The 25,872-nt window shown below is 40.9% G+C and overlaps 1 protein-coding gene across 1 annotated transcript; it reads right to left on the minus strand.

The window, feature by feature from the left end:
• Window positions 1-35: 35 nt before the first annotated feature.
• On the minus strand, window positions 36-25,596 carry dars1 (aspartyl-tRNA synthetase 1). Its single transcript, XM_026376438.1, has 18 exons — window positions 25,448-25,596; window positions 23,336-23,438; window positions 21,035-21,064; window positions 20,623-20,680; window positions 19,037-19,129; window positions 17,709-17,811; window positions 13,560-13,662; window positions 12,821-12,901; window positions 10,786-10,845; window positions 7,947-8,058; window positions 6,323-6,457; window positions 3,974-4,121; window positions 2,434-2,580; window positions 2,168-2,210; window positions 1,608-1,688; window positions 1,057-1,168; window positions 803-874; window positions 36-629 (listed from the first exon to the last, which is right to left on the minus strand). Exons 1-18 carry the CDS (start codon window positions 25,468-25,470, stop codon window positions 538-540), a joined length of 1,596 nt encoding a protein of 531 aa, XP_026232223.1. The 5' UTR covers window positions 25,471-25,596; the 3' UTR covers window positions 36-537.
• Window positions 25,597-25,872: the final 276 nt, after the last annotated feature.

Genomic DNA, 25,872 nt, shown 5'->3' on the forward strand with positions numbered 1-25,872 from the left:
AGAGATACCACGAAAAAATAGAGAAAACGCAAATGATGGTTTGAGAAGTTATATTTTTTATTGTGTGTTTAGTTACAAAACACCTGTATGTACAGGCATACTGCTGGAGACCACAATCATTAGTTTCATGTCTGTGCTGGTAGTAGGAAGGACTCAGATCTGTGTTAAACTATTTTTTTTTTTAACATCCTCATAGTGTAAACCCTTAGAGTAGGAGAGGGAAGAACATAGAGAAGACAAAGAGTGACTCGTTGATTAAAAGATGGATTAAGTGTGTGCAGTTTTTCAGCAACGTCCCTAAATCACTGGCCAACTCCTCTTTCTCTTATATGTATCTATGTACACCAATCAATAAAGTACATGCTACCGTTGTAACTGCTGTAATCTTTCGTCCTAACTGCTGATCATAGCGGCACATTAGAGTCACCGGGTGGCACTAGCTCCTACACCGCGTTCCTTTGTAGATTAGTATTGTTTCCCATCACCAGTATTTGTTTGCGCTCATCTGGGACTGGGGTTTTCCCATGTTTGGAGGATTCAAGGCGTCAGGCGCTTAGGGTCACGTGGGAACATAGAGGTCTGACGTACATTGTGGAGACCAAGGTACAGCATGCAGACTCTTTCCAGACCTGGCAAAGATGACAGTTCAGGCACTCGAATCTTTAGTCATACTCACGTACATCATATTCTGATAAACTCGTGTTTTAATATTGCTTTTCAAACAGGTCAACATGTTCAGATGATGTTCAAACAATACAAGATCTGTCTCCTGTGAATATGACAAAAAACAAATATTCCTTACCAATTCCTCCACCGCCATGTGGGGGAGCTCCATAACGGAAGGAGTCAATGTATGCCTTGATCTTCTCCAGATCTATTGTATTAAAAATAATAAAGAAAAAAAGAAAGGGGTTCAGTCAACTTCAACTTTTACAACATTTAAAAAAACATCAAACTAACAAATTTCCTGGTGTTGTAATTCCTACTGGTCACCAACAGAGGGAGATAGAGCTTTTACATAGGTTACTCATGACTCATTTCTACACTTGCTCTTACCGATCTGGTGATGGAGAGCACGTTCAGTCAGTAGCTGGGCGTCGTGGATTCTCTGAGCACCAGACAGGATCTCCTCTCCCCTCATGAACATGTCATATGAGTTGGAGTATTTCTAAACAAAAACAAAAGGAGTCATCACCTGTCATATCAAACCATCTACACATCTGTTAAAAACAGGAGGGCATAAGACCTCCAGGCACAAAGACACACAAAACATCAACACAAAAAGTCCAATTAAAACTGATATGAGAACTTGTACTATTACTAGAGACAGATTGTTTCTGCTTTCACTGAGGATAACTTTTCTTGTGTAAGTAAACCTACTTTGGTGTCTCAGTATATCCAGTGAGGATATAAGGCTGAAGAGTCTTTGGCCAGTCCAAAGCCATTTTCTGTCCAAAATGTGAGTTTAATTACAGAAGAACCACAAAACTAATTAGCAAAAATTTCCATAACATTTGCTACTGTGCAGTTGGCTCTTGGTGTGTGTGTGTGTGTGTGTGTGTGTGTGTGTGTGTGTGTGTGTGTGTGTGAGACAGTGAGAGACTTACAGGGTTGCTTGGATCGGGCATTGTGTAGAAGGGTCTAACAGCTAGTGGGTACTTATCCAGCACATAGAAGTCGGTATCATACTGGGAGAAAAAAACAAAAAGAGCAGACATCAACAGTCACATTTCTTTATGTAATATACCAAAAAGCATAAATGTGCTTGCGTATTATTGGCCAACACTGCTCAGTGCCTGTTTGTTTTGGGTGCGTGCAGTGATATGAAGGCCACGTGAAATTGTAAATTAACTGTAGCGAATATTAATTATAATTCCACCTCGAGAAAAGCCAAGTGGAGAATTCACTGTGACTCAGGTGTTACAAAGTGATAATTAGTTTGTTGGAGCACTCGGATGAAGTCAGACAGCTGATATCCATAACTGCTGATTTTAATAGGCAACCCACTGGATAATGGGTTTTTACTATTTAAACCCACATGGTGTGTGTTCTGTCATAGTTGCCAACACAAACTTCTCCAGTGTGTATCCAGTCAAGTTCTTGTACTCTGACATTAAATTAATAAAAGTATATATATATATATATATATGTATATATATGGACATACCTTTTCTTTGACAAGACGACCAAGGAGCTTTTCATTGGGTGTACTATAAACAAACAAAGAAGGGCATTATTCTCATAATGAAAGTGTTACTGTAAATAGTTCAATATAACAGATTTGATCACAAGATTTGCTAAAATGTTGAGTAAGCTTGACGTTTCACTTCTCTTTAAACCCATGTTACCATTCCCTTTTGTTTTGATCAAATGAAATCATCTGACAAGATAAGTTGAAGAGTGGGGCACAGGGCTTGTGTATTGTATTCTGACCTGAGGTCATCCTCATCACCCATCTCCACCCCGGCCTCGCGCAGCATGGCCACAGCCTCGGTGAACTCCAGCCTCAGAGTGGGTTCTAGGAATTTGAACGGTTCACTGGGGAACTGCTTGTTCACCGTCTGGATCTCTGTCTGGAAGCTGATGCAGGAGAGCAGACACAAAGGAATACACAAGAAAACATTACGAACCAAAGTTCCAGCCCACACTGAGACAAATGCCACAAGAATTTTATGTTTGGTCATTTGGTTTATTAACGTCACAAGGGTTACACGTGGCAGTGACACAAAAGCATTTTAGTGTCTGAATGCCCTACAGGTTTGTTTAAACATCAAATATATCTCTGCTGCCCACCTTACACCTATTTCTGAGCATCTGTTGCACAAATAAACTTAAATAAACACATTCACTATTGTGTGTTACACCAGGTTGTCAGCCTGTCACGCCTTCAACCCCCGCGTGGTTAGCCACCAAACCACCAAAAGTAAAATCAGATTCTGGGGGGAAACACTGATCAGTCGAACCGCATGCACAAGTCTTTAATATGTCAAGGAGCAACGGAAAGTCATGAGAACAGTAGACAGTCAAACTGCACTCAGAAAGAGGAACACGGTGAAACTAACAACAGTGATTGACGTTAACTGTAGAAAAGGGGCAGCTCATCTGTCATGAAACCTAATACTTCTGGAGCAGCACTTCACACAGTCATATAGGTAATTCAGTGTTTGAAAGGGTTTTTGTGGTTAAGTTGTAAAGTAAATGGCGTGCTTGTGTCCATCCTGGGTAAAGCCCCTTCTTAATTTCTTAAGAAATGATCCTGCACTTAACTTAACGTCATCAGCCAAACAAATAAAGCTTTTGTTTCTTGGTTTCCCAATTTAACAGTCAGTGCTTCTCTTCAGAAGTGATGCCATGATGATGTAAAGGGGTGGGGTGGGGTGGAGGGGGGGAGGGGGGGTGGGGGGGGGGGTGGGGGGGAAGAAAGACTGGAAACCCTGAGTCTAAAAACTATTCATGGATGTTTGAAGCCAGAAATGCTGCAGGTTCTACACATTAAAAGAGCTCTAACATCTCATCTTTTTATCCAGATATCTGCAACAGCTCATTACATGTGGTGCACCGATTCTCACCACTAGGAGGCAATAAAGCCACATCGTAACACTGCCGTTGGCAGTTCTGCTGGACAGAGTGAGCGGGGAAATCACTGATTTTTTGACAGGGCAGACAGTGCTGGCTGACAACACTTAATCTGGATTCAACAGCTTAAACAGTTTTACTAGGACATATAATATTTCAAATTTCTGCCATCCACAAAAGTTCTGGATCCTGTCAAAATTCACTTCTTGTGTTGAGCAGCAACAACAAAACTTGAGCCTCCGTGGCATGTCATTTGCATCGCATTTCGGTGGAACACTCACCTCAACTTAAAGAGGTCTGAGTATAATAAACAGCCTGGATAATTTGTGGAGTCAAAACAAAAATGTCAGCCTGTTAGCTTCGAGCCTCGCAGTACTCATTCTAATCCTAATCTTACTTGTCTCTCAGGCCTTTGAAGATCTGAACCATGGTGTCAGTGATGGAGTCTATCACTTCGTGGTAATGGTAGTTGAAGGCCATCTCAATATCCAGACCCACAAACTCGGTCAAGTGACGGTGGGTGTTGGAGTCCTCTGCCCTGAAAACTGAGATGATGCAGAGTTGATGTCACTTTCTGGAATTGGAGAATATCACTGCTGATGACAGACAACATATAAAAGGCCAGGCGTGTGCCTAGTGGTTGTGCATACGAATGGCTGCTCTTTTGATGTTTACTACTGTGAAACTGAGTGCCTTTATTCTCTCTGGCCTACACACCGGTGGAGTTTTCTTCACATACATACTGGCAGTCGCTTAATGTCTGCCTACATCCACATTAGGGTTGAACAGTGTCGGAGTCAGGCGTGAGCAAACTATTTCACCATGACAAAACTGATCCATGTATGTACCTGTGCATCTCAATGAATTCAAATATTGTGAAAACTCTCATGTATTCTAGATTCAGTACACGTGAAGTTAAATATTTCAAGCCTCTTTTGTTTTGATGATTACAGCTTACAGCTCAGGAAAATTAAAAATCCAGTATTTCAAAAGATTAGAATTTTTCATTTTGAGTCTGAGTAAATTACTGTTCATGCAGTATAAATACTGTGTATCTCTCTCTCTCTCTCTAGTTCACTACACGCAGCCACAATCACAGGCAAGACTGCTGACTTGACAAAAGACTATCATCAACACCCTCTTCACAAAGTGCTGGAAGGCAGCGTATTCATGTAAAGCTGACTGAATGGGAAAAGTATATTAGGAAAAAGGTGCACAAGCAGCAGGGATGACTTCAGCTTAAGGTTGTCAAGCGAAGATGATTCAAGAACTTGGGAGAGCTTCACAAGTAGCGGAGTGAGGCTGGAGTCAGTCCATGAGGAGCCGCCACACGCAGGCATTCTTCAGGAAATAGGCTACAACTGCTGTATACCTGGTATCAAGCATCTAAGCTGAGCTGAGGAGAAAAAGAACTGGACCATTATTCAGTGTCCAAAATCCTCTTTTTAGATGAAAGTGCATTTCTCCTTTCATTTCAAAATCAAGGTCCCTGAGTCTGAAGGAAGAGTGGAGTGGCACAGGATCCAAGTTGAAGTCCAATATGAAGTTTCCGGACTCAATGATAATTTCATGTGAGCGGTGAGAAACACTCCACCCAGCAATTCAGACAAGCTGAACGCTGCTGTGAAAGCAACCTGTTCTTCCGTGGCAACAGTGTCTCAATGCCAAGCTGCATCGACGCAGTAATTCACACTGAAAGAGCCCCAATCAAGTATGGAGTGCATAAATGAACATATTGTTTTAGAAGTTGGACATTTCTGTGTTGTAAATTCTTTGACTTTGACTGATCTTAGGAAATATTCTAATATTTTGAGATATTGGATTTGTTTAAGTTTCCTGAGCTGTAAATTAAAACAAAAAGACAGCTTGAAGTATTTCACTGTTGTCGCCAATGAATGTAGAATATATGAGTTTCACTTTTTTAAATATTTGGTATGCACACAGAGTTGTTTAAGTTAAGAAACTTACACAGTTTTATACATTTGACTCCTGCATACATTTCTTGAAACAAAAGAAAAACACGAGCCCAAACTTCAGCCTTGTGCTTATATCTGTTTGCTCCCTTGTGGATCTCTTTAGCTGTTTTTAGTGGCACCATAGCTGTGAAACATTTCAGCACAGTGGTACTTCTGGCCACTGGGATTTCGTGGAGAGTTGATCTCAGTTCTCTGTACTTGCTCCGTTGGTGCAACCGTAACTAAGGCAACAGTGCTAAGTACATTAGAAGCAGTGATGACCTTAAGGCCTTTTATTTCTCTGGTGGTGCTACAGAGAAGCAAACTAAGACCATGGCACAGTCAGGGGAAATGCTGAATGTGTGTCCTCCTCCCAAATGATTTATTTTTTTTTAAGATGAGAGTTGTGTATCAACATCAAATGAGTGCCAAACAAAAAAAAAACACCTATTAGAACACCTGCCTATTAAGATGCTGTTTAGTGTATGAAATGGTGACAGTTTAAAGAGGTGGGAATACTCTTGCAACACCATAAAGTCTTTTACAAAGCCCATTGTGTCACTAACACACTAAGCTCCACGGCAGCACTGACCACAGTGATAGCAACAGAGGGAGGTCTGTTAAACTTTAACAATCTAAATGCATTTGGAGCCATTTTAAACCTGTCAGCTCCGACAAATGGCTCTACATTTCTCACAACACTCCCGCTGCTCTTTTTTTCGCCGTTTGCCGTAAGTGCACGAAATCCAGCGAGTGGACAGATGGCGGGGTGGAGGGGGGGGCACTCTTACCTGGACCAACACAGAAGACCTTGTCGAAGTCAGCACAGATGCACATCTGCTTGTAGAGCTGGGGAGACTGGGCCAAGTAGGCGCTGGTTTTGAAGTAAGACACAGTGAAGACGTTTGCTCCACCTTCACTGGCAGCTAGAAGTGGACATAGACAACTTTTAGATACGAAATTAGGTTTTTTTCCTTTATTACCAAAACAAAGTGACCATTAACTGCAAGGGAAAACAGAGTCTCTGACCAATACACCCGACTCACTGGCCACTCAGCACGAAACTAAGGTATCTCACTAATGATGATATCCAGTTCACCACCTGTTCACTTTATGTTTCAGCTAACAGTGATTTCTCTTTTTTAATATGAGGACATTTCTGTGACAGCTCTGGGCCAACAGTAATGCTGACACAGTCTTTTTGACTGCAAACTGTTGGATGCTGACAAAAGTCATAAAAAGCTAACAATTTTTCCAAAATAATCTGACAAGAAACTTTGCTGCCTGCTATTCTTTTCAAAACAAACAAATTCAGGTCTCAAAATATACATGCGCCAGACTTACATAACGCATCTGCGGTTCTCTGCACAGACGTCAGAGTGCTTATCTGATATTCTCATGTCTTTAAAAGTTGGGTGGGGGCTCATGCGGCACAAACTGTATGTGCTATGGGTGTTGTCAGGCAGGATGATGTGGTTTTTGCGAAAAAGTACACAGGGCTGATCACATCCCTCACATGTGCCGCCAAAATAAAAGAGCGGCACTTTTGAATTCAGACGTGCAAGGATGGACTAATATCATTGGCTCTTGAAGAAAAAAGGAAGTGAGAGTTCCCGAAGTTTAGCCACAGTTCAGTTCAAATTTTATTTGTAGTGTGTGAGGCTAAGGACCAGGGACTAGTGTACAAGACTATTTGTACTGTGATGTAAGTGTAACAGAGTGAGTGTAACAGAATCTGTGTTTTGACTCAGAACAACATTAACAGTCAAATTCAATTATTTATGTACAGCTGTCAATAACAGTGATATACACCTCTCTGAGATTTCACTTGACTTTTTACAATACATCCATTTCACCTGAAGAACTTGTACACGCAGAAGACCTACTAACCCCTCACAGCTGAGAAAAAGACGAGAATTAGAGATGCTGTGCAGGGAAAAGCCCCAACAACTGTCTTTTGAATGTGCGTGAGAAGACTCACATTCGTGAAAAGCTTCGTGAAAAGCCCCCCCTGTGAAATTAGAAGGACGCTGTGCAGGTGTGAAAGTAGAGCAGTTGACGACCTGGATTAAAACCCTCATTGGTTCGAAATAGTAAAATTCTGTCGACAGCCTTGTTGTTTGCTTGAACGTAAATGTGCATGACTTTGTTTTGCTTCAGAAACTCGTTTTGTTTTCATCAACTGAACGTCAAGTCGGGTTCCTGATTTGAATTGCCAGCTACAAAAAAAAAAAAAAACCTAAACAGGAAGTTAACCTTACAACTGTCACATGATGACTCACAAGACCCCCTGTGGGTGGTGATTTGGAAACAAGTGCTGCTTCTACTGCAGCATCTAATCAAAAATGATTCAGTGCATGTAAGTCTCAGTCTTCCCACGGGGCAAGATAGACACGACAGACAGAGTGTTTGTACCTGATATGATTTTAGGGGTCTGAATCTCCACAAAGCCCTTTTTGGTGAGGGTGTCTCTGAAGAGCTGGCACACGCCTGACTGCAGGCGAAAGATGGCCTGGCTGGTAGTTGTCTGCATGAGAACAAACACACGGAGAGAGGGAGAGAGGGAGAGAGGGAGAGGGAAAGGGAAAGGGAGAGAGAGAAAGAGAAAGAGAGAGAGAGAGGGAAAGGGGGAGAGGGAGAGAGAAAGAGAGAGAGAAAGAGAGAGAGAGAGGCATTGCCACATTAGGCTTGATTCATTCAATTTGTTACACAATTGTAACAGATAACAGATGTGCAAAAACAAGGGCGCCAAGTCCTGTTCACTTAACTCCTCTTGAGACATTTTATTTGTTGGTGAGGGCAGGACATGCATTCAAACCCAGCAAGAGCTGCAGGAACTTTAAACCAACGATTATAAATGTAAAAACTAAAACCAAGGCGGGGAACAGAACCTCTTAAAGTAAACCAGGAGATTACTGGAAAAACCTGAGCCCCAAACCCCCCCTAAATCTGCAGCAGACAGAGCATGTCAAAACGCAAGAGAACACTCCCTAAAAATCCACTGACTCATCTCAAATGACCACAAGGTTTCTACAACTGAGCTTCAGTGGCTTTCGGCTGCAGTTATTATACATCTTCATGAAGACATGCCCTGGCCCCTTCAATACAGCACACACAGGTCTGTGTTAATTAAAAGCTTTCGTTCTTCTTCCACCCACCCCATCTCTAGCATCTGTCCATTCCTGAATAGGGCCTTGTCTGAGTAACAGTTGGCAGAAATTAAAGGTGTTAATGTCTAAATACTGGCAAGCTCATTAATCAGCAGACAATGCCTTCGGGCTCTCTGGAAGAAACTTTTCCTTTCCTTCCAATCTGAATACTTGGCAAAAAGAAGAAGTGAATACGAACGTAAAACTTCCCTGCTTCAAAAATATTTCTACCAAAACCTTTAAAAAATCAGTGAACCAAATAAATCACTCTACCCTGAGAGCGCCTATGACTCATCTGTGTGACATATCACACACTGGGTTGTGCCCCATGTTAAACCTGGGAAAACCGACCTATAACCGGTGTAGGACCACGTTTAAAAATTAGAAAGCACTTCCTGTTTACAGCATGTCTTGCAGTCAGTGGGTGTCAATGTGGGTAACGGTTAGTGCATCCTGGCAGTTCTTCTGATGGAGTCCTTACAGTGTGGGGCCTAGACTTGAGGTGCCTCTATTGTAAGTGGCAAACAGTTCTAGATTGAAACCTAAGTGTGGTGATGATCCACCACAGGTAGGTTTCAAAACACACAATAAAAGAAGGGTTCACTCCTGAGCACACCTCCGTGTTCCTTTTTAGTAATTTGACAATAAAAAAGATTTTTAAGGTTTCATTTACAGGTAAATGATCAGGTCCTCCATCACTCTGTATTTTTTTTTAACATACCGTAAGAAAGTAACACGAGTAACAAGGAAGTTGGGGAACTTTACATGAGTCCAAGTTCTCAAGAAGTAAGTCAAGCACAGTAAATTGAAATACTGAAGAAACTATGAATTAGTCAAGCTACAGAAAATGAAAACAACATTTCACTGCCTCCCTAATGCTTGATCATAGGTCTGATGTTGTTTGTGTGGAGTTTGGCGTTTCATTTACGCCACATATAACGAGACACATCAGTCCACGCAACATTCTCCCAAAAGCTTTGATGGTCATCTGTAGATGTGTGGTGGCAGGATTTATATTAACCTTAATGTTCTTTTAGGTTAGCAGTGCCTATCAGGTAGTGGAATCATGCTATAGAAAGATACAATTATCATTTCAAACTTTTAAAGGTTGGACAGATAATACCTACTACCAGTGTTTCCTGTGAGTCAGTAATGCTGAGAACTGATGGGAATACTGTGCATCAATTGTCTGAGTCCAGCTGCTCTATGTAAACTAAATCAAAATAACCCAAGTAAACTTTTCCACTGTATTTTAGTCTGAAGTACAGTGTGTGTAAGAATGGTTGAGTTACAAGGGGACTTTCATAGGAACTAAATTATTATTGGAGGAGTTTTATGTTTCCCTATTGGAGTATCTGTTTGCTATTGTGGGAACCACTTTGTAGCCTCACTGGGCTCTAAAGTGCAAAACTGATGACAGACCTGAGTCCAAGAGCTCAAAGTGCACAGTGTTTCAGAAACAGGTGTTGTTGCGAGGCATGTGAGCTACACAGCTTTGTGCTGTGGTGTTGGTGCCTTCCTGCCTACCACATAGTCCATGTGGGAGGCACAGATCAAAACAATGAGACACTTTGTGGCTCGGTGTCTTCTGCTGCTCGCATTGGTTTAGCACATCTCCCACACTGCACAAGATTCATAGCATCAGCCCACTAAATCACAGACTCTTTTTCTCTCTTTTTTTCTCTTTAGAAGTGTTGAGGTTTGTTTGCATTTAAGAATACACAGAGAAACGTATAAGGTTACCTGCTTTTCTTCTAATACAAACAATCTTCTACATTTGCCCTTTAATGGAATTCACTTTTATTATTTAATGCTAAAAAATCTAATTGCAGTACATAAAATGCTATACTTTTCAGTTATACAGGAAATTTGAAATGCATAAAGGTTTATTTATTAACAACTTTATTCTTACTATAGGATGATGACTAAAATCAACACATTTAATGGAAACAGCACTGAAGAGGCAGACTGCACAGGTGTGACTTCAAATGCCTGAAAGTGACAGTTTTCTCACCACACAACTCCACATGCCTCTAATGTGAACACGCCACTTGTGAAACGAGATATATCAAGACAAATAATAAATAGCTCTGGCAGCAACTTACCCTGAGATCAATCACCCTGTTGTCCAGCCTGGTGTCCTGGTTGACGGTGGCTCTGCCTTCCTGAAGGCAAACAAGAAACATGAATATATCACCAGATACCTTCGAAACCTGAACTACAACATAAACCTATGTAACTGTTCGGTTGCTGTTTGGTGTATTTCACACAAGTATTAGAGGCAAATGCTTTTTTAGAGGAATTTCTAAGCTCAAGGGGAAAAAAATAAAAGGAAAGATGCACTACTAGTCATGTTAAACTTAAAAAGCCCGGTTTTATAAATCAGAATGTAAAAACACCTACTGGTCTACATTTTATTTCTCCTAACAAAGCTGAAAACACTAACCACTGTACAACTACTACAGATACAGCTTAAAATAGAGCTTTGTTCCATATTCCATTGTTACAGGGTCAACTACAACAAAAGAAATCTACAATATGCGGCAGCAATAGCAAAAAAAAAAAAAAAAAAAAAAAAAAAGGTAAATGTTTCATCACAGGAGGAACTGCTGCTTCCAGGGTCATGGATGTCAGGCTTCCTCACGGAATCCGCTGGGGTTTGAGCTAATAGCCTGAGTGGCCACATTCTGCTCCACACAGCCCCACGCAGAGGGACAAAAGGTTAGACGGGCAGACGGTCAGATAGACAGGGCTGTTAAGGCCCGTGTCTCTTGAGAGGGCAGGTGCTGCTATGAGTGTGTGACTGACATGTTGAATCCCAGCAGAAAACACCTGGGATGCTGCTGCAGCTGCAGATATCGACTTACTGTATAAACAGATGGGCTCTTAGCCGTCTCTGGTATGGTGAGACCCATTTATTGGTCTGCTGACATTAAATTATATGATAATATAAAACTGCTCTACATCACTGCTCTAGCTTTTCTTTTTTTTTATCTCATCCATTAATAATATGCTGATTTAAACCACCCAAAAACAGTTCAAGCTAAAAGATGCAGGCAGTGAAATTTACAAACTCAAATGAAAAAAAAGGAACAATGTCTAGAACTGATCAAACTGAACTGCTGCTAAGCCAGTGACTGACATCCCAAAACAACAGCCCTCAAAATTTAATAATCCTCCATAACTACCTCAACTGTAGGTGGGGAAAAAAATAATGGCTTCATAAATGCATCATGATTCTCTCAAATGATTCAGTGTCAATGCACAAATCTCCTTAATTGGAATTCAGAGGGCTCCCTTAACCCTGGCGGCTGGCTGGTATAAACAAGAAGCGATGAAATCACATTTTGCATGAAGAAGGGTGAGTCAAACGAGGTGCTGCTACTCACTGAATGTGATGTTAATCAGTGTGAGCCTTTCTGCTCTTGATCTTGTTTAATTTAACCAGGTTTAATTAGGCAGTCCTTGACGTTCCCTCACTGGTGATGTTTCCACTGTGTGGATTCGCCACAATTTTGCTTTTTGAGAGGAAGTAAATTAAGGTTTAATTGTTAATCATGTCGTTGTTGTTATCTAGCTGGACCCAAATGACACATGCGCGTCATGAAACTGAATTCTCTGTCTCTCTCTCTCTCTCTCACACACACACACACACACGCAGACGTTAATGTCAGAATATTTTAAATTAAAGCAAAGTCTGGAGTGTCTACAGCTGTTTCCTTTCCTGTCTGAGTCTGAGCTGCTGTACTGGCATGGCAAGCCAATTCTTTTCACCTGACAGCGAAATGCTTCACCTTTGAGATATCCAACCAGGAGGCTCACAATATTCCACTTCAAATCCCCTACACTGTTGGTGATCAAGACACAAAGTGACAGAGAATATGGGGCTATGTGAAATATTTCATGAAAATGCTGCGTGGTGGATCTTAATCACAGCCGATGCCACTACAATGTCCTATAATCAGTGGGAACTTATTGTTTCAGTGAAAACAATAAACAGGATCAGCATTGGGTATCAACCACTCCTTCACATTAGCAAGCACAGAGGGAAAACAAGGCACTAAAGTGTCTCCACTCGTGAGGATCTTGAGTGAAGTACACTTTCCAGGCCCCTTAATCCATCCATGCATTCATCCTCACCTCTTCCCCCTCTCCATCAGCCCTGACAGCATCCTCCAACTGCAGTGGGAGACGAGGCTCTGCCTGGCTGATGACGAAAATCTGAGAGGGGATCAAAACACAAAGTATTAAAATTCAGAGGGTGACAAACCCTCGATGTTTCTATTTGATGTTCTGTCAATGGAAAGTACCTGGACTCCACATACAGATTGAAAAAATCGAAGTGCAAGACATTAACAGGCTCATCTGTTAAAACCTCATCTCTGTGTCAGCGACTGACACCGTTTTCAAACTCCTGGGTTCTTGTGCTACTAAGAAACACACGCAGGTGGTGCATACAAAGAGAAAAAAACCTGCTGAATCAAATGCTTTCCACTGAGTTCTCTGCACGTGATGCATTTAGATTTTTCTTTTGGAGACTGGATTGCAATACATCGTGCTGTGTGTTTTTGCTCCAACATGTTATGTGTTGTTGGAGTAACTAATGTGTGCTGCATTAAGTGAAGGGTTAAAATGGAGAGTTTCTGAGTGCATTACTGTGTGCTGGTGCAGGAATTCACACCTGTGAGGTTCCTGTGTGAACTTTATACTACCCTGCATGAATGATATAGAGTATGGACAAAACACAAAATGTCTTTATGTCTTTTTTTTTAAACGTGAAAGAGATTTTTAGTGCAGAACAAGTGACAGTATCTGATCTGTGTTTACACGCCTATGTGTTAAGTACAGTGTTTGATAACTGTAGAGAAAGTGTGCCCACCCTTTCGATGTGGAGCTCCACGTCCTGCTGGGAACAGCTCTCGATCTTCTGCTCCACTTTCCTCACCAACGCCTCCACGTCTACGATGCTCTCCTTGGTGATGCTGGTGGAGACAGTTGGGAGGGTGGAGGGTAAACAACAGATAGCACTTAGAAAACAAGATCATCTGTGTGGGAGGCTCAGTGCAAGACAACAATATTTCCATTAAACTGTGACAGATGCTTGCAGACGTGATTTTTTTTTTTCATGGTGTGATGTGCAGCGAGTGGGGTGGGATATGAGTGAGTGTTTTTTGAGTTGAGTGGTGAGTTGTTTTTTTTTTTTTGTCTTTCTTCAAATTGCTGCATATTCTAAAAATGCAATGGGTGCAATGACATTTGCTAACTGAGGGGGAAGGGGCCAGTTTAGATACCACAGAGCGCAATGCTTTCACAACAAAAGCACTATCCAACTTTTCTCTGCTCGACACAAACATGCCTACTTTTATTAGGCTCAAATCAAGAGCGCGGTAGAAAATGTTTTACAGTTTCCACACATCTTACTTTAGACAAATTTGGCTGTTAAAGGCTCATCTTGCTGGAGGAAAAATACACCATTGCACTACAATTTTACTCACTTCAAAGTAAATTGTTGGACCTTAAAATGATTCCTGTCAGCACATTATTTTTTTTTTAAAGGAAGCTGTTTCACTTTTTGTAAAATCTCATCTATAAAAAACCCTGTTTTACCCAACTGGTAAACAAGGTGCCTGCTATTAAACCAGCCCCAGATAGTTTTAAGGTAGATCACATGATATATTACATTACAGTGAACTAAATAAGTGCACTGTAATTCACAACTTTTCTCTCTTCACCTAATAATCATAATAATAACATCAGTCATGATGGACAATCAGTAATTCAGCAGAGGAAGAACCTATAAGACAACCGTATCACAGCTTGTTGCAACACTGTTGCAGCTTACACCTGGGAAGTACCCAACTCTACTATAAAAACATACTGAATGTAGAGTTATGAATTTCCCACCATACACTCAAGTAAACTAGATCATGTCAGGGGAAATGACTTTTTTTTTTGTTTTGTTTTTGCTTTGACTTTTTAAAACAAGGCCCCATCTTCCCACAGACTACAAACTGAAACCCAGGGCATCAACAGAGATGCAAGAAACACTTACCATCATGCAGTGCAAGGCCAGATGGGAAACCCATTGAAATCCTCATTATAAGCAGTAATGAGGGACAGAACACTGGGGTACTTTTGGCCCTTCAGCCCCTCGACAGCTGCCGCTGCAGTCCTTCTCCTCTACCAGGAGATCATTTAGATAAATAAATACCCACATTAATAACCTCCGCTGCAGGGTGCAGTGGCCGGCAACAACCCATTCAGCACACAATGAGGGAAACAGACCGATTAACTCTAGACTGAGATTTGACAATATCACAGGGAGATGAGAAATACAACTGAGAGAGAAAAAGGAAGCAAAAAAAAAAAAAACGCTTTGGCACTCAGTCAATGTGCCATGAACACTGTTTACTGAGATGAATGTGGGTCCAGTACCATGGGTACTATTACTAGAGATACTAGTAGTGCCTTGCTTTTGTTGTATTATAGCTAGTATACAGTTAAACCAGCATTAACATACAAAAATTGTTATTTTAGTTTCACAGAGATTTTAAACACGCATTTGGCCACAACTTTAGCTGCTGATCCATCACAGAAAATAATAAAAGAGAGTAGCAGTGCTCACTGGAATATGCTTTCCAAAGGTTGAGGAAGAAACTAGCGCAGACCAACACTATGCTTACTGGGTCTTGCTAATGTTTGAGGCCTATTACACTCATACACACACACATATAAATTTCATACAAAGCCACTGTTCTCTGCTGCTTCACACTCAGCACTTCTGAGACACTGGAGACAAGTAAAGTCTGCAGAGTCTGAGGATCACTTAATTAAACTGTGTGAATGAGAGGAGGATGTCTTGGACATACAATATGTGAAAGGAGACTTCCCAAGCGATGTCGTCCCTGCACTTGGCATGATTATGAGGGGATTTACTTGTAATCCAGGGTCTTACCCAGCTTGTCAATCACCACAGCGAGTTGTGTGAAAAAAGACTGGGGCCAGAAAACCACAGGAACTGATAGTGCCACCTGTTCTTGAAGATTTAAATATAAACGCACATAATATTTTGATTCTAAGAACAACATACAGCAACCATCTGGATAAAACTGCTTTGCTGCAGCGTGACTTTGCTATTTTTGACTTTTGATGCAAGACCTCGTTGTTTTGGCAATGGTGTCATTGTTTCATTTGCTCCGTTGTCAGGTACCAACGCGTGGCATAACAATTTAACTGTTCAACCACAACATTGCAGCATCAAATTGAGGAACCACTGCACATAAATGAAATAATTAGTCTGTTACACAAACAGTGAAATATAACCGATGTCCAAAACGAATTTCCTTTATGACACAGAGCCAACTTTACTAAACAACCTATACTATACTACAGTTTGGGATCACAGGTCCTCTCTTGTCTGAGTTCAATGTGGCGAAGCACTACAGGACGACAGAAACAAGGCGAATGTCAGTGATTGATGGGGGCAGGCCAGCTGAGCGACTGAGAGCAGGTATGGCGTGGTCAGGAGATTTTGACACTTCCAGCAAAGTGGGGTCAGCGTGCTCAGGCAGCACACTGGTCAAGACTCTCACAGCAGCAGTGACCTTGCCCTCATTATAAAAATGTGTTGGGTTTAGCCTCCTGAACACCTCTACATACTGCAACAACCGGCCAAGAGGCTGCAGGGGTCTTATTCATGAAACATGACTTTAATGAGTGTGTGCAAAATGGAAACGTATGCACCTTTGAGGATTGAGCAAACATTTAGTAGCTTTGACTTGTTTACATATGACTCAGGCAGGTGTGTACATAATCTCCTACTGTTCATTAAGTACTTCTTTCACTATGTTTGTGTCTGAGCAAATGTGGTTATACATAATGGATGCCCATATTTACTCCAAACATTACATGAAATAAAGCAATACTTCATTTTGTGGTGAAAGAGAGATGCCACATAATAGAAAAAGGTTTTTAAAACATTGTCCTGCAGCTACAATTTTGCTGCTTAGTCTTAAATCTAAATGATCTAGTGAAGGTAAAAGTCAGGGAGAGATGCTCATGCTCTGGTCAAACCGGGATGGACCCGGGGTATGATGTCACTGTCTGGAACAGCGATGGAGTCTGGCATATCCACATTAATGTCTGACACCACTTTCTTTGTCAGTGATCACTAAAAGCTGTAATCAAACTCATTTTTGTCAGCTCTTAAATTTCTCTGAAAGATGTAACATCAAACGCACATCTTTGGTATTCATGGCCGCTTCTTGCCAGACTGTAAGGCAGACAGCTGCTACTTAATAGCGGGCTTGTTTCAAAGAGCTCAAGTACTGCTGCAACTCCTATGTTGCTTAAGTTCTTTCTTTTCTAATGTCATAACTGCCATTTTGGTCTGACAGAATAAATTTGAGGGTGTTGCCCTTTAGCCTAATTTAGCAATATCCAGGGAGGTGCCATTTAAGTGTTTCATGATCATTTTCCCCATCTACAAATATATTTCATATTCATCAAACAATGGGAGTACTGGGGAAACAGTAATCATGCAATTTACTAAAACACTGTATGATACAGTAAATTACCAAAATAAAATCTGTAATGTTTCTATGTGGATAAGTCCATATTTAGAAAGATTTCACAAACGAGCAGCCCTCTGGGCTATAATCAGCAATCCCCTGTTTAGCCCTTTTAATAAAGTGCATATCCACTGATAGTTGTGGTTATTCAGGGACCGCCACTAATGGGCTACAGTTTGGCTGCTAACATGACTAATGATGCTTAGCTCTCAAGTATTTCTTCCCATCTCTGATCTGAGTTGCCGTTTCTGCCGTCTCGACAGGAACCGCTCCATTAAAACATTGCTGTATCTTGCACTGTTAACAGCCAGCTTTTGTTGTCAAGTGAAAAATGATTGATTTCTCCACCCTCCACCTCACTCAGAATGTGTGAAAATGGCTCAGCGGACAATTAGGGCCCAGTATTTTCCCACCATTGTTTTGGCTTTTCTGACAGGAAGCGCAGTCTCGGTACTCACTTTGCGGCAAACTTGACCATCTGCTTGCTGGCACGATCTCCCACTGCGACCAGCGCCTGCACGTTGAACTGCTGTTGACGCAGGACCAAGAAGCATTGCTTCCCTGAAAACAAAACAACAACAACAATAGATAGTGGCATGCTGTTCTTCTTTCAAGCAAGCTTTACAGGCTTGTCATGATAAAAGCTTGGGAGTGCTCTGTGAAGCAACGTATGTTTGTTCAGTTAAAGAGCTGTGTGTCACTCAGGATGAAGAAGGTATCCCCTAGCTGTAAAGATCCTTCTTGTCATCTGCAGGTAAACTGTCAAACATTTGTGAACAGAGTCTTCTCTTTGAAGAGCACTGTGTGGAGAAAAGGTGATTGCTACCTTCCTAGGAAATACACACACCTATGAACAGCGTAAACAACATGGGCAACAAAAACCCAGGCCAGTAGACAGTCAGACCACCCAGGTACTTTGATGTTTGTCGACTGTGAGAAAGGGGTGGGTGTTGAGGATAACAGTGGCAGCAAAATCCCACCAAGAGAGGCACTTCATCCCACACCAGATCAGGATGTTGTTCTGCTCAAACTGACATCCTTACGGTGCAGGGAGAATTAAGACGTGTGCAGAAGGGAATTAACACTTGACTATGGAAGTTACCTTATAGAAAAGGCTAAAAGATCATCAATGAGATCCTGAGCTTATTTGTAATCACTCGTTTTTGCACAGCAGCGGCAAAAAGCCCTGATGTTTCATGAAGAGATAATAACCTGGCAAAGCTCAGTGAGTTCATTGTATTCAAATAGAGCAGCTCTATCGCTGCCAGTAGCTGGAACCCAGCTAATAGAGGTTATCTGATCTTTCGGTTGGCAGAGACATGCTAGTCTGAGAATTATATCAAAAACACCCTCAGGTTGCCAAACTCTGCTTAACATGTAAAGATGGAGTGGGAGGGGGGGGTGCACTGTAAATTCCTGTGCAAATCTCAAAAGAAACTCAGTGAAGAGCAATTGTCATTTCATACTGACGGACAGTTTGGTATGTAAAACTAGAAAAGCTGTCCATTTCTTTTGAAGCTTCGGACTGCAGATCAGCCTAAAAAGAGTGATATCAGTCATCTGGAAATCTAACAACATCCAGTCAAAGGCTTGAAGGTGGTCTTGAAAAGAAAAGAGTGATTTGGAGGACTAGCCCAAGGGAAGAAGTGTTAGACATTTCAGTATAGTACACAAAGGATTAGCACAGAGGTCACCTAATCCTGGCTGTTTGTGCTTTTCTACACAGAAAGTTGCTCTAAGCTGAAAAAAGGTGCACAAAGACAGGGGGCGTGGGGCATGATCTCACCTTTGGCTCTGCTGGTGTGGACTCGGGCACGTAGCCAGATCAGCTGGTCAGCTTTCTCAGGAGTAAGGTCTTGGACCCGGACCAATGTCCTGTCTGCCTCACACACACACACACACACACACACACACACACACACACACACACACACACACACACACGCACACACAGACAAACACGCAGACACACAAAAAACTTTATTACTTCAAAGAACCTTTCTTCCTCCATTTCTCCACATCTGGAATTAGGGAATCTTACACCCCTTCGTCTCCTCCCTCCCAGAGGCAAAAAGAAATGTGAATAAGCATGCATGTACGTGTAGACGTACACAGAATAAAATGCTCAAATTACAGCCGTGCCTAATAAATAAGACACACGAGGAGGCCTGCTGAAAGCTGTCTAACTCACCTATTCACAATGTGCTTTATGACAAATTGACTCTAGTTTCACCTGTGTCACTCAGAGGCGTGCTTTCTCCTCATTATCAGCAAGAAGAAGAGACAGACATCGAGGCTACACGAGGGAAAACAGAGCTGCCCATTTGGCTGAGAACTCCGCGTCAACCAACCCACACACATACACACACACACACACACACACACACACACACACAGACAGGCAGTCCCCCTGGCTCTGCTTGGCATGCAGGTGAGTGAGGCCCCACTTTGTTTTCTGCCACTGGAGCTGAAAGAACATACAGACAGATGGACGACCTTGACAGAGCCGCCTGCTGCCCTGTTTGTCCACGTGTTATAATACACTATTAGTTACTGCAATTATCCCTGCGATCGTGATGATCACATTTTTCATGATGTTTATCAGCTGCAATCGTTTTAAATCACCAACATTTGTCAGTTGGAAAACCTGCGTTTCCCAACATGGGACTGAATCAGTTATGACTTATATATCAATGACAATATCCCCGTGTGTTTCACACAAGGTGAAGCCAGAGTTCACGTCAGCTACTCGACTCTTATTTTGAATCAGCTTTGCTGTTCTAGCTGTGCTCATTAAATTAAACATTGACCCAATTTCAAATAAAAGAAGTGTATGTCAATCTCATCTTTAAATGAACAACTATAAAAGGGAAAAGAGTGAGAGAAATACATAAAAATACCCACAGCAAGATGGAAAGCTGTAACTTTTTAAAAGATTTTCTGGCAGATGATTGACAGGAAATTGAATACAACGCTGTGCGCAGATAAGAAAAAAAAAGCGAAACGCTGGTTCCTTGAAATAATATTAAAACAAGATGTTTGTTCCAACCAAAGGAAGTCTTTGTGTCTGCCGTGTATACTGTATTATCTTATTCTGTGAAATTTTTTTTTCTCACTGTGTGAGAAGGCTGGTGGGAAAGTTCTTCTGAATACGTGTTTTTCTTTCACACATTTCTAGAAAACACACACACGCAGCACGAATATATATACAGCATTTCATTCTGTATATGTCTACACACACATACGTATGTATGTATATATGTATATATATATATATATGTGTGTGTGTGTGTGTGTGTGTGAGTGTGTGAATTTTTTTTTTTATTTGAGTCAAGAGTGGTTGACAGTGACAGAAGCAGCATTCATACTAACCCAGTTTTTGCTGAGACTGGACCATTGCTAACACACCATATCTGTCCTTGGCAAAGTCCTGAAAGAAAAGAAGTACAACATGCTAGCAGTTAAGATCAGTCATTTCAATAAGAAAAACAAAAGGCAGAACAACATGTCACACTATGCACATAAATTCTGTATTATTCACAAAGGCAGCTCTACTTCTTTCATTTCATAAGCGTCAGTCTGTCTCCTATGCTGACAGATAGATCAGATAATGAGGCTTATCAAAGTCTTAGGAGAAAACTATAGAACAGACAACACAAACACTTGGTGCGCAGGTTTTTGCATACAGACTGTTGCAAAGCTGTGAAAGTAGAGACAGAATCAATCAGATAGGCAGGGAACTGGTCGTAGGGGACAAGTAATGTATTGCGTAAAGGACACTTACATCTTCCTCCGTGCTTTGTTGTTCGGCAGCCTGAAACACAAAGAGGCAACAGAGGTTTTAAGGGCATTGCCAACAGCCAGGAAATAACAACCTGAGGAGTTTATATTGATTCAAACATAAAAAATGTACAGAAACATTTTACTTCAAATGAAGCAACTTAAAAGGTTTTGCTACAACAGCCATGTAAATTGTGTTTTCATCTTGTGATATCAGGGATTTGAATAAAATTAATAAATCATAGCTCAGTCCTGGAGGCAAGCCTTAGATCCTTGGAATGCACAGCTCTTTTACACATTTCTCTAACACATCATAGACAATGAGTAATGGCAGCAGGAGATATTGCTTTGTAATAGAAACAGCGTAAGTGGACAGATATTCTTTATCTTTACACTGACTTCCAGGCAAATGACTCCCAAAGCACGATGAGATCGACTCTTGGCAAAGTTACAATTCCATTTTCTATTCAAATTGATATTGGTGTTTGAAAATGGCTGATGGCAGTGGAGTGAATTGAATCGCCCATCCTTGATATGATAATCCAGTCACATGATGGATGATAGTGCAGCTTATGATCAACTGAATATAGACCTGCTATAGCCGTGAAGCAACCGGCCCTCACCAGAGGGACTACAGTGACGTGTGTCAGCTGGAGTAGTACGCAACAGTACCCTGCACGGCTAACACGTTCAGCTCACTTTTCAGGTCTTCCCCAAGGCAGCGCTTACTACGTCGTAATACAGGCTGCAATAGCTGGCATATTGAACTGTAACAACACGTGTTGCTTCCATGAAACATGCTGACTAAATGAATTCAGCAGTAAGATGGGAAACCACACTTGAATCATGGCGGAGTAATGCACTGGCAGTCTAACTAGGCAAAATGAGTTGATTAGTTTATTTGAGATTGGCAAATGTCATTGAAGACTGGCACAATAAAGTTTTTCTAAATGAAAACAGGATACCATTTGATTAAAAAACTTTTAGCAACTGGAATAGGTCAACACTAAGGAGAAACTAGCTTATTTTAATAATAATAATTGATTATTTTAGCAGCCTGCTTGTGGTTTATGAAGGGAAAATGCTGTTAACCTGACATTTGTTTTACTGTAAACAATCTAACTAAATATTAATCAAATAATCTTAGTATACTGTATCATTATGAAGGACTTATTGTGTTAACTAGCATCTTTGAGTTGAACCAACTTAAATCCTGGACCACGCCCCACCCCATCAACATAGCAGCCTGTTTTCCAGCTTCTGATTGGCTAATTAATTTAAACTTGCCCGGGCATGTTTAATGACAAAGAATTAACCACCATGTTGTCTTCACTGATTTTCATATAGTCTGGATCTTCTTCTTCTGCAGTTCATACATGAGGTTGTGTGGACTAGAGGATATTTTTTCACTGATCATTAACCAGTTCAAGTGAAATCAAGAAGGATAAGAAAAATTTACTCCATTCACTGTTTTTAATTAACATGAAATTCGGTAAGTTCAGATTTCATACAATACATTTGTGCTTTCCAACCCTAATGAACATCTTTCATTTAAAAGGTTTCACTGGTCATTTGGTGACATTACATTGCGCTCATTTGATCCATTGTCATGGTCCATTACTGTGGGCCATTTGTATATCAACTATGTGGTATATATTCTCTGCCTTGCAATTACTGTGCAAGGCCATTTTCAAACCTACAGAAACCAACTGGCTTGTTACGTCCAATTTAATCCACATTTAAGTAAAATATGTGTTATTTAGTAAAGTCAGGTTAATATTGTGAAAAAAAAAACCCATCAGAAGGAGGACATGGAATGAAAAGTGGACCAACATTTTTTAAAAGTTCACGAATATCCAAGACCAGTGGCATCTATGTGGAACTCCATTTGCTCTGTAGCAGTACAGACATACTCTGGCAGAACAAAAAAATACACCTGCATCCAGACAATCACTTGTAATCATTTTATCATTCCAGTTTGTGCAGGATTCTTTAGTTCTTTAACTGATTGACTCTGGAAAACAAAAACTCTGCAGTAACTATGACCTTTACTATGTAAAATGGTTTGAAAGGGAGCTACAATGTTGTGCATTTTAGTGTAGAAAATAGCATTTTGTTTGGGTGAACATAAACACAGTCAAAATGACAGGAATACTTAAACAATGGATACTCTTGCCCCCCCACTGGCTAACCTACCCTCTTGGACCCACAATGCCCAGCAGACCTCGACGTCACAGCCCTACCAGCTGTATGAGGAGGCGACGGATGTGAAAACAACAAAGCAGAAAAAAAAAACAACACTGACCAGCTTGGCCTGTTTCTCGGCCTTCTTTGCAGCTTTCTCCGCTTCCTTCTGCTGTTTCTTCAGGGCTTTCTTTGACTGAGCCTGCTGCTCCTCCTCAGTCGCCCTGAAACAGGAAGAAACACACAACATAAACATCTAAGTCAACTTCCACTGCTATTTCTCCTGCATCCCATGAGGAAGTTGTTGACTGCCTGGGAAAATGAATTCTCCGCCATCGCCACCTCCACCTCCAGCTTTTAAGTCTGCACTACCTTTAATGCCATTGTTTTGTTTCACACGACAAAACAGCTGCAGCCTGTGTGAATGGAGGGATGGGAGTTTGGAGAGCAGTTAATAGCAAAGATGTCAGAAAACAAGACTAGCTAGATAAACACCACAGACAGCACAAAAGAGCACGAGTGTAAGTTAAGAATATATTTAAGATAAAACTAATACAAAACTCAGATAGCTGTGATGAATGATGGCAAACTAGAGCACTCCAAAACCTCCAATGATACAATTTAGGATCTCTAATAAGCAGCACACTAAAAATAACGCCTGACGCACGTGATTATGTTGGACTATATCAGTATAGCATTAGGGCAGTGTCTATGGACTTAAAGGCTGTAAAATACAAAGTTGCAATAAACCAGGCTTAATATTATAAGACTCAGTGATTGCACATTTCCAAATCAGACTTACACTGACTGGTTTAAAAGTGGGCCAAGATTGCAGGTGAATGAATGAATGCTGTTTGGTTTTCTCAGTGAACAGGTGTCTAGATCTAAAGGAAGCCTACGGGCAATGAGGGAGCTGCTCCAGTTTAGTTACAGGAAATAACAATGACCAAAGGCCAACTATGAATAGCAATAAAGCCTAAACAAGAAATTAAAACCACAACAGATGATTCCTTCCAACGAAGGAAATTTAATATTAACACCACTGTTCCAACAACCTGCAGCCATTGTGTTTTTCTTTTATGATTTCCCATGAGAATTAATATGATTATTTTACTTCAAATTAAGAATTATACATTCCAAGCCTGTGGAAAACATTTAGGGAGGATCAAGGTCCCGTTTTTCTAAACAAAGCCACCACATTTTTAGAAAAAATAAGCCAATAAAGACAAATAATGGCATACTGGCATATTGTCTTAAAGCTATGTGATGCACTACATTAAAGCGAAGTGTGAAGGACTTGGGCTGGTTTATTTATATGTCCTAACCCATTAGCTGAATCTGTTAAACTGGATCAACCATCTTTTACCCTAAGGGAAGTGAGATCAACCTGACTGTCTGGAACAGCTGTCTGCAAAACACTGACTGTATTCTGTCAGATCAGTAAACAAACAAACCTTGTGAGTCAAAGTCATAATTATATGTTTTATAGTTAAACATAATCGACTTATCTTATTTGTCACCAGCCTCTTAACACGTCACAATGATATCTGTGTACTATTTGCCTTACAGTCCAAATCCTGTCACAGCTCGGTTGTTACACTTTTACACATAGTACTGTTAAATGTTTAACATTTATGATATTACTACATCATAAAAGGACAATAAATTGATAAAACTAAAATGTTATCAGTTCTCATGTGAGGCTCGGCAACGTAAAGTACAAGTCAAAAGAGCAAGTTGCAGCTTTGAAATGTGTGGACAAACTATTATATAGATACACCTTTTAATATACTTCAGTTCACGCTGAAGAATTGAGGTTGAACAGAAATAACTGCATTGTTCATCTTAACAACAGCATTAAAATTTAAAGTAAACTTTAAACTGAAAATCAAGTGATCAAAGACCAGAAGGGAAACTGACATTGTACAGCTCTGTGAAGTGGATGAAGGTTAGGATCTGCACCCTCGTGTTACAAAACTGAAAGAGCAACATTGTGGTTTGTGTAAAACAGCTGTGTTTAGTGTGATAATGATGATATTTTAAGCATTTTGCTCACATATATATAAAAAAAAAACCTTATGATCTTCTTACTTAAACTGTCAGATGATGCAATCTGCTGCATGTTACGGCAATGCTTGCTAACTGCTAACAGGCTAACCCTATGAAACCGTTAGGTCCTGTTGAGGCTGTGAGACGTAAGTTACGGTTCACACAGCTCTCACATCATTCTTACCCGCGGACTTCCTCTTTAGTCATGTTGAGCTTTATTTTTGGAGATTGAGAGAAAAATGGTCCACGGCTATTTTGACAAGCAGACGCACTACATCAGCTGTTCGGAGCATGGACGGGTACAGGAAGGAAAGAACATGTTTTGACGGAGCACCGAATACCGGATGCTTTGAGTTCCGGCTAGAAACGCATGACTGAAGTGTGGTTCCGACTCCCTTATTTTGTCAGGCTTACACAGGGAGGTGGGCAAAATAATGTAAACACAAAATGAAAACTAACACTAAATAGAGTGTCCTTTGATCTACGAAACTGGGCCATACTATACAAATTAGCAACCACAACTAAAATTGTGAAATAGGCTTATTTGTAGAGTGAATATTCAACAGGAGACAACGAACAGAGCTTCCACAGAGACCATGTCATATTTGT

The sequence above is a fragment of the Anabas testudineus genome, chromosome 21 (assembly GCF_900324465.2).
Source record: "Anabas testudineus chromosome 21, fAnaTes1.2, whole genome shotgun sequence".
In the NCBI taxonomy this organism is placed as follows: domain Eukaryota; kingdom Metazoa; phylum Chordata; class Actinopteri; order Anabantiformes; family Anabantidae; genus Anabas; species Anabas testudineus.

Bases quoted from the DNA above. Each gene is read 5' to 3' on its own strand.
- dars1 (XM_026376438.1), bottom strand. From the start codon at position 25,470: ATGACTAAAGAGGAAGTCCGCGG. The intron at 20,681-21,034 runs GTAAGTGTCCTT...CTTTTCTTTCAG, and splicing joins AACAAAGCACGGAGGAAGAT to GACTTTGCCAAGGACAGATA. The intron at 10,846-12,820 runs GTGAGGATGAAT...GTTTGCCTTCAG, and splicing joins CTGATGGAGAGGGGGAAGAG to GAAGGCAGAGCCACCGTCAA.